At 39.2% G+C, this 10,140-nt stretch overlaps 1 protein-coding gene across 8 annotated transcripts in view; it reads left to right on the forward strand.

The window, feature by feature from the left end:
• The window catches only part of TENM1 (teneurin transmembrane protein 1), an 893,898-nt gene extending 888,159 nt beyond the window's left edge, over positions 1-5,739 (forward strand). For all 8 annotated transcript variants that reach the window (XM_049871612.1, XM_049871606.1, XM_049871609.1 and 5 more), the window contains one exon: positions 260-5,739. In XM_049871612.1, coding sequence (XP_049727569.1) covers positions 260-1,018 — 759 coding nt within the window. In that variant the 3' untranslated portion in view covers positions 1,019-5,739. The remainder of the gene's footprint in view (positions 1-259) is intronic.
• The last annotated feature ends 4,401 nt before the right edge of the window (positions 5,740-10,140 follow it).

The following is a 10,140-nucleotide window of genomic DNA, read 5'->3' on the forward strand; positions in this document are numbered from 1 at the left end:
AGCTATTTCGTTATGCTCAACTCAATCAAGATATTAAGAAATACATGCCAGGTGATCAAGTCAGTTGTTAGTCTTTTCTTTTCCAAATCTCTGAGGGAGAAATTCCAAATGTGACCCGTTTTTCAGTCAGTCACCGGCCAATTAAAGATAGGAGGAAGCAACATTGCAAGCCTTTGTTTTTCCTGAGCACCAACCACATGGCAGGTGCCTAACCCTGCACTGCATTTTCACTGTGCCTTTTTTTTTTTTTCTTTCCTAGACTATCCTGGGTATTCAGTGTGAGCTGCAGAAACAGCTCAGGAATTTCATTTCCTTGGACCAGCTTCCTATGACTCCCCAGTATAGTGATGGACGGTGCCTTGAAGGAGGAAAACAACCAAGGTTTGCTGCTGTCCCTTCTGTTTTTGGAAAAGGTATCAAATTTGCCATCAAGGATGGCATAGTCACAGCCGATATTATAGGAGTAGCCAATGAAGATAGCAGGCGGCTTGCTGCTATTCTCAATAATGCTCATTACCTGGAAAACCTCCATTTTACCATAGAGGGGAGGGACACTCACTACTTCATTAAGCTTGGATCTCTGGAGGAAGACCTGGTACTGATCGGTAACACTGGGGGGAGGCGGATTTTGGAGAATGGTGTCAATGTCACTGTATCCCAAATGACTTCTGTGTTGAATGGAAGGACTAGACGGTTTGCAGATATCCAGCTCCAGCACGGAGCTCTGTGCTTCAACATCCGGTATGGGACAACTGTCGAAGAGGAAAAGAACCACGTGTTGGAGATTGCCAGACTTCGAGCTGTGGCCCAGGCCTGGACTAAGGAACAGAGAAGGCTGCAAGAAGGGGAAGAGGGTATTCGGGCATGGACAGAGGGGGAAAAGCAGCAGCTTCTGAGCACTGGGAGGGTACAAGGTTATGATGGGTATTTTGTTTTGTCTGTTGAGCAGTATTTAGAACTTTCTGACAGTGCCAACAATATTCACTTTATGAGACAGAGCGAAATAGGCAGGAGGTAACAAAAAAAATCTCTGCCTTTGCGTCACCAAAGACTGCCTGTTTTTAAAACATAAAATGGTTTATTGTATTGGTTTTCTAGATCAGAACTCTGTATATATAAATATGGAGGAAAAACATATCCAACTGCCTTTCAATGTGACGGAAGATGGTATTTTAATATTGTTTGTTTAACCTCTTTAAGAAATGACAAAGATTTTTAGTTCTTGTGTGGCAGTATTCAAAATAACACAAGTAGAACTCAAATGGCTAAAAAAAAATTTTTTTTCAGAAAGCACCACTTTAAATTTGTTGAGCCATGCATATGTTCAAATATATAGAAAGAACCCAAGGTTCTATATCTATTGTGACACAAAGTTTCATATTTAACCGTTGGCAGAACTTGCAGGCTGTTTTAAAAGGTGGTGCCAATAGTATCTGAACCTTGCATTTCCAAAGACTGCCAGCCCTTTCACATTTTCCAGATCTGTTATAGGAAACTTAAAAACAAGTGTAAAATGTCCTCAGCAACCATCTCCTAGAGTCAGAACCCATTTGCCCTCCTCCCTTATTATTCCTCCTTGCTTGTTCAAGTAAATGCCATGTTGTTGTGCTGTGTTTTGGCGTGTGGTGGCTGGGTTCTGTCAACCGCGCTTCCCTGTGGGTGTGGTAACCAAACCCAATAGCCACTATTTGCTTGTGTCTACATGATACCAAAGCAGCTGGTCAATTTAACCTCTCTCCCACACAACCTGTTTTGGTAAAAATTTTTTTACCAAATTGTCCAGATGTATTGGCGTCATGTAAACATAACTTTTGTTAACCCGGGTAGGAATTTCTCATTTATATATAGGGTGTGTTTTGGTCATAGTTTCACATGAGTGATTCAGTATTTATACACTAATCCAATGGTTTTGTGCACATGAAAGGTAATTTACTAAGAAGTATGACTCTGGTACAAAAAAAAAATAAGGCTTTAGCAGGCATACATGCCTAGGATGCTGATAAACACATCAACTACTGTGGAAATTCATAAGAGCCAAACCTTTAAAAATAGGCCTAGTACAAGGTGAAAGGAAAGTACCAAACCAAACATCACGGTAGGCGCTGCCTCATTGTTTCAGCCCATTTAGGTTTCTCTTTCAAATGTACCATTCTTTATTGAACATCCCCCAGCCATATTCGAAAAATTTAATTAAGTGAGCCTTTTCCAATCTAAGGAGCCCTAGTGGCGCACTGGTTAAGAGCTACAGCTGCTAACCAAAAGGTCGGCAGTTCGAACCAATCAGCCGCTCCTTAGATACCCTATGGGACGGTTCTACTCTGTTCTTTAGGGTCGCTATGAGTCTGCAATTGACTTGACGGCAATGGGTTTAGTTTGGCTTTTCCAATCTTAAACATTTCAGTTCAAGAGAGGCAGACTATTTCTTATTAACCTAATTTATATGGTTTAATTTTTTTTTAATTCTTTTAGTTTTCTGTCTTTACCCATTTATTTATTTATTTTTTAATCACCTCTCCTACCTAGGGAAAAAACCGACAATTTTCCAGGAGGGGATCTTTTGTTTTGTGACAATTTAAAAGTTGGGGAAAAAAGGTCAGGATCAGTATTAATATCCGCTGCAGTTTCTCAAACTCTATGAATCCTGCAGGGAAAGAAGCCCCTTGGTGAGCTGGGAGATTTGTGCCCAGTGACAAAGAGACAGTTTGTAAAATGCTGGGTAATTTTAAGTTACCACAAATGAAAATACATGACAGCACAATGCGGCCTGTAGAAAATTCCCCTGAGCTGGCTTCAGCACTTTCATCACCAAGTCTGGACATTGGCTATGTCTGAAGGAGAATTTATGATGGGATGTTACAGTTTGGATTCTTTCCAGCTACTATCTAAATGCAGTGTGGGGTCATTGCCTTGCTTTGTGATGACAGTTTGTTTGAAAATATGCAAAGCCAGGATCCAGGCTCCTGTTAAGGTTTTTAAAGAGTCTGGCTCCTCCTACACAAGGACCTACAGAGAGTAAGGGAAGATGAATTCAAACATTTCATTTTCAAAACCTTCGGGTTCACGTGCATTCCAAAAGACAGAGAGAGAGACAGAGAATTCATGCTGAACTCATCTCTCTGTTTGGAAGCACACTAGCTCAAGAAATTGCTAATCCAGACTAAATCATATTATTGGGTTTTTCCTGAATCAGGCCTGTGTTAATGGTACAGTATTTATTCAGGATGGAATTTTTAAATTACTAACAAACTTGTTGAACATTTGAATACCTCCACACCAGCCTAAAAATGGACCTTAAGTTCTTAGAACCTCTGACGTTCTTTTAAATCAATGGAAAAAGAAGTTATGAGCTGTATATAGAGAGTGCGTTCATAAATGTGATGGTGTATTTTATCACTAATCCAGGATATCAATATTAGAGTCTATTTTGCTTATATTTTAAGTGATTATACTTTTTTGCAATTCACTGATGTGTCATTTTCAAACCGCTTTAAATATCCATTAGAAACAAATATTTGAAGCTTTTACTTAATAGTAATTACCTTGAACTGTGCATTTCTAGTTTGTAATAAACATTTAGTTAGTTTGTGCCCTTAGTTTCTTAAAGTTTTATTTGTATTATGTTCAGGAAATGCACTTTTTATCACTTACAGCTGTGGTTTTAATACTGCCTTGAACTATTACTGTTCTCTTTACCACTTCCCAAGCTTTGGGGAAGAAAGAAAAACAATAGCGTTAATGAGTAGTAAATCTAAGAGAAACATTTTGGCATTTCTTAATAAGAACATGGAGATATTGCGTACATTGCTTCCAGTTAAGCTGAGTAGAAAGACTGCCTCCATTGACTTGTAGTTCTGAAGGTTAAATTAATGAAAGAACCATTCATTGCCGTTTCCTGATGAAAGGAAAAGCTTTTATATGAGAAATATACCAATTTCTCATGCCCAGAAGACATAGGTGGCTGACACTGGACAGTCAGACGCCATTCAAGCAAGTTAGGTGAGAGCACAGTAGTTGGACTCTCCTGTGAAGAAAACTTGTCTCCATGGTTGTTTCTTTTTGCTAGTTAGGCCCATTTTATTTGTGCTTTCTTGTTTTGTTTTGTTTTGACTCTTGCACTATAGTCTAGAAACCCAAATGAGCCGAAAATGTCACAGTTTAACAGACATTTAAATACATTTATTTCTAGTCGTCATTCTAATCATGATTGGTTAGAAGCATGGCTCCTGAAAGAAAGGAGAATAAAACTGAATTCATACTCTCAGCAAAAACACTTGCCATATAAATAGCATATGTTTTATTTTTAACCCAGCAAAATAATGTATAAAATAAGCACGTCCTTTACTGTCAATTTATCTAGAAGATCTATAATATATAGACTATATATAATATAAGACATTATATATAACATAGCCAAATGTATGCAAATTTGACAATGTATAATTTGGAATTCCCAGTTAATTACATAGAGAGCTATAAAATTAAGTTATAATGTTCATAAGGCTTTTCTTTTTCATCACTATTGATACAGTTTCAAGCATTCCATCATTTGATTTCTACTCTTTTTTTTTTCAAATTTATTTTTAATCAGACCAAGCCCCACTGTAATACCACCTGAAAGTCAGGGCAAAGTATATTTATAAAGGTGTGTTCATGTAAGGGCAATTGTCCTGGAGTTCAGTGTAATGGAAGCAAAAGCATAGTCACGAGTATTGAAAGAAACTTTTGGAGAAATTGGAGTGTGTTATAGCTTGTGGACAAGAAGAAGGCTACAGACTGGATGCAACATTCTTGTTTTCTTGGAGGAACTCACGCACACGTAGCTGACCTGACTAGTACTTCCGATTTCAGACTGCTCTTCCACAGCCTTCTGTAAGGATTTTTATTCTGTAAAAACAAACAAAAAAAACCAAAACAAAACAAAAAAATAGAAAACAACAACAAAGAATTCAACCACAAAATAGTGACTGTTATGTCAGTGTGTCCTTCATACGAAAGCTATTAAGGACCAAATATAGTACTGTGTGTAAGAAGAAATTACTTCCTAAGCAGTAATTGAAAATACTTAGAGTTAAACTTGCTGTGGATTTTGTCTTGGCAGTTGTCATCTTACATTATTTGTCAAAGGAAATGTGTTTGGCCGTTAAAAAAAAAAATCTTTCCTTAGATTTAGTGGTGGACTTTAACCTCTTAAATAAATGTTAGTATATCAGATTGTGTCCTTGAAAACTATTTTACTTGTATGAATCATGACAATGTCTAAATCTTTACTATTCGTCTGGCAAAAGCATCAGTAAGAGAGAAAGAGAAAAAGAGAAGTATAGCCTTTATGTCAGAAAAAATATTCTTTTTAGCTGCTTACTTTCTCATGAGAAGTAAAGATGTTTACAGTGTATGCCAAGATTTTCGGTTTCTATATAACAACAGTTAGAGGTTCTAATCATACTGAAAATTGTGTTATAATGGCCTGAGCCATGTTGCTAGGAAAAAATAGGTTCCAATTTTGTATTCTTGCTCTCATTCCTGTGCTGAAAAGTGACTGGATACTGTACAGGTTCATGTTCTCTGGCTGCAGTTAAATGGTCTTTTGCATTTTGCTCTGGCTTTCAGGCCAGAAGCATGCATTTTTCTACAAGAGCATCGCGACAACATGCTGTAAATACTTAAAGTTAAACATTATGTGTCGATATTTGAAAGAAAAAAAAGTACTTTGAATATTTCGTTTTTAAAAAATAAAATTGCAAATGAACACTGTGTCTCATTTTATTCCTGCGCCACACTGCATTCTCAAGTCAGCTTGGTCACCTGAGATATGGAAAGTGGCTCTCTAACAAGGAACAATAAAACCGAGTCATCTTAAAAATGTAGGTTCAGAAATCAAAAAAGCACTAATCCTAGACAGGCATCTCTTCGTTTTTATTTTTCATACAAATAGGATCTCTGACACAAATGACCATTTCATAAACAAAGAATAGGAACTGCTGCAAATTTAAATACCACTAGGCTATGGCTTCTTTCTTCTTTTAGTGCCTTTCTCAGCAGTCGGAAGAAAATAAAGAATTGCAAAAAAAGGGTGGGGGAGAACTAGGGGACCATAGCATCCAAAGGTATTGGAAAAAATCAGTGTACGGAAGCAATCATGAAAAGACTGAAAAACAGGAGCTTCTGTGAGACCCTACATCCTGGGCAATTACATGGCCACTTGACATGTATTCTTCACAAGAAGACGGCACTGGGTTTGGTTTGGTTTGGCTTGATTTGGTTTAACAAGAATACCTTGGAAAGCCACCCGACAGATTTTCCAAAATTCAACTTGCTATTCGTAGGGGGAAACCCTGGTGGTGTAGTGGTTAAGTGCTACCGCCAGGAGCTCCTTGGAAACTCTAGGGGGCTGTTCTACTCCGTCCTATAGGGTCGCTATGAGTCAGATTCGACTCGATGGCACTGGGTGTTTTTATTCGTAGGGCTCAGAGAAGTCCACAAAGCCCGTTACTGACACTTGCATGGAATCCTGGAATTTGTACCACTGCAAAACACCCTGCTGCCTTTTTATTCACTGATATGTACCAAACAAAAAGCAAACCAAACCCGTTGCCTTCAAGTCAGTTCCGACTCATAGCGACCCTATAGTGCAGGGTAGAACTGCCCCATAGGGTTGCCAAGGAGAGGCCCGTGGATTTGAACTGCCCACCTTTTGGTCAGCAGGCGTAGCTCTTAACCACTTCACTATCAGGGCTCCAATATATACACTGATACAGTAAAAAGATTCATGCAGCAGAAGAGAACCTTGATTGTCTCAGCACAACCCATCAGCATAAAACAACGGGGCCTATTAGTATCACCTGAGGGAGGGGTGTACTCGTATCACCCAGGGATTTTTGTTTGTTTGTTTTTTCAAAATACCACCCTAAGAGTATAAAAAGTCCAAGGGCAGGTACTCCCACATTGAGAGCATTTTTGAAGGTGATAAGAGATTTTTGCATATTACTATCTCAAAGTCATGCAACTCTAGTACCTCAATAATCCTGTGAGGTGAGGAAGACTTTATTATTCCTCCTTGGTAAATGCAATAACAAACAGAATGACCTATTTAAGGTCATATGGATAATCAGTGGCAAAGCTGAAAAGAAAATTCTGGTCTCATGCATTTCTGCTTCTATTCTCTCTGTCCAATATTGAGCATTAAAAAAAAAAAAACCCAAACCCGTCACCATCGAGTCAATTCGGACTCATAGTGACCCTATGGGACAGAGTAGAACTGCTCCATATGGTTTCCAAGGAGTGCCTGGTGGATTCCAACTGCCAACCTTTATGGTTAGCAGCTGAGCTCCTAATCACTGCGCCAAGCATGGTACCTCCTTTTGTCATCCTGTGAAATAATAGTCCAATTTCTGTGTATGTGTATGTATAATATCCATATACTGATAGGCTCTATCAAGACAGTTAATCAGGTTTGTTATATCTTTCTACATAAAATATTCATATATTCATTTACAAGGCAAGTAACCTAACAGGAATTCAGCCTTTTACTTCAAGTTTGGCCAGTGACCCCAAATTGTGACAGTGTCCAAATTGGGTAGTTTAACTTCACCGCTAGGTGCAAACTGCAACTTACTGTTATCCCATTTAACTGCAAGGGCAAACACAGGTGACAAAGTTAAATTGAAACCCTGGTGGCGTAGTGGTTAAGTGTTATGGCTGCTAACCAAAGGGTTGGCAGTTCAAATCTGCCAGGCGCTCCTTGGAAACTCTATGGGGCAGTTCTACTCTGTTCTAGAGGGTCGCTATGAGTCGTAATCTACTCGACGGCACTGGGTTTGGTTTAACAGGGATACCAGGCATCTGGTAACCTTGACATGCTCAAGGGAAAAGCTGGGTTTTATTATTAATAGACTGGATTGTGAGCTCAATAAAGTGAATCAAATAAAATATAAGCTGATATCTAAACATTTTTAACAGATTGTAAAGCTGATTCTTTCTCCATTCTACCACAATGAATATGTTAAGTCCAGCCCTTTATTTATCCCAGAGGACTGAATCAGAGGCATTCTCTATAGACTTATTCCACCTTTGCACTACCGCAAAGGTCCTCTGCCTGTAACAGCCAAACAGACAGTTACCCAAGCTTGTCACCCTACTGACCTTATCTCCTAAGAACAAATTTCCAAGGAAGTGAACAAGTATTTGCCAAGTCATCATGTTCCTTATGGGCTTGCTGACACACTTTCTTTTTCTGAAGAGTGGTGTAAGCTTGGAAATATATGTGCATTTTTCTACCTTGACTCAGCATCTTACAGGTATATGTTAGCATGGGCATATTTTAGATATGGCAAGGATATGACCTTTCTGTAAAGGTTCAAGCTATTATGTACTGGAAAGTGGCAAGGATGCTCATGTTGGGAAAGAAAAAGGGGAGGGGGTGGAAATTGATGAATAAAAAGCCAGCAAGAGAAGACAGGGGGGTAGGCGCATTAACTAGAAAGTTTGACAGGGGCAAAATTGGAAAAGCACTTATCTTTTTCAAGGAAATCAGTTCAGTAATATAAGATGGCCTTCCTTGATGCTTTATTTAGTATCTGAATGGTATCTGTCTCTGAATAATTTTTAAAGGCATATTCTAAGACAAATTAGGTAAATAAAAACATTCAAATACTTTATTAAAATGTGAAAGACCATTAACCATGCAAAAAAGCTTTTTCAAAAAGGGCTCTGGTTGACTGGGATCACAACAGAGGGCCCCAGACAGAGCGGGAGAAAAATGTAGAACAAAAAATCAAATTCACAAAAAAGACCAGACCTACTAGTCTGACAGGAACTGGAGGAACCCCCGAGACTATGGCCCTGAGACACCCTTCTGAACTGGAACTGAAGCCACTCCCGGAGCCAGGGGTGAATTAAGCAGTAAGCACGGTATTCACCAGTTTACAGTAAGCAAGGTACACACGGGCTTCATTGTGCTTACCTACTAATCGGTAGTACGCAATGTCACCTGGGTTTCACCACAGCAAAGATGTGGTAAAGCCCAGGTGACAGTGTGCACTACACATCACTAAGTAAACACAGTGAAGCCCATACCTACTTTGCTGACAGGATAATCCGTCCCTGCTGGAGACCACCTTTTAGCCAAACCACAGACAGGCCCATAAAATAAACCCGAGAGGAACATGCTCATAACAATTATATAAGAGCAAAAGGGTAACATTTGCCCAAAAGCAAAGATGAGAAGGCAGGAAGGGGTAGAAAACCAGGACAAAAAGAAACAGGGAAACTAGGATGAAAATGGGGAGAGTCCTGACACATTGTGGGGAATGAAACCAAGGTCATGGAACACTTTATGTATAAACTATCAAATGGGAAACTAATTTGCTCTGTAAACTTTCACCTAATGCATGAGAAAAAAATAGTTTAAAGGGATGGGCTCTGGTAAAAGAACATGCAAACACAAGTCATATACTTAGGGTAATTCCAGGATGAACAAAGTAGAGTAAAAATTTGTCACACCTATTAATATTTAAACTCAAGCTACAAATAATTAAAAATCATTTCAACATGTCCCTGTTATTCTGAAAGTCAGCTTTCTGAATTCCTTTACAAGTTACAGTCATGCTTTTACTTCTAGAAATGGTAAACTGACTATAACGCATTACTGTGGTCATACTCAGCCTTTGCACACCCATATTGTTAGCAGTTGCTGTCTAGTCAATTCCAGCTCATGGCGACCCCATGTGTGCAGAATAGAACTGCTCCATAGGGTTTTCAAGGCTGTGAGCTTTCAAAAGCAGATCGCCAGCCTGTCTTCTGGTGCATCTCCGGGTAGGTTCGCACCACCTGTAGGCTATCTGTAGGCTATCAGACAAGTGCTCAACCATTTGAGCCACCCAGGGACTCCCATGACACCCACTTTAAAAGCTCAGAAATCAGATCTTGCCAGCACACAGAGAGCAGTTCTGTATCTTGGCAGTTCACTAATATTAGCCAGGCTCACTAACACTCATGTACAACCCAGAATTCCAGTGTCTTCATTTACAATGAAATGTAGCCCCTTTCTATGGACCACGGATCAGAGTATTTATGTCGACTCATTCTGCCTCTGAGGACACATCTACCTACACACTGGGAACTTCACTTATCGTGCACTTATCA

Source organism: Elephas maximus, chromosome X (assembly GCF_024166365.1).
Source record: "Elephas maximus indicus isolate mEleMax1 chromosome X, mEleMax1 primary haplotype, whole genome shotgun sequence".
Lineage (NCBI taxonomy): Eukaryota > Metazoa > Chordata > Mammalia > Proboscidea > Elephantidae > Elephas > Elephas maximus.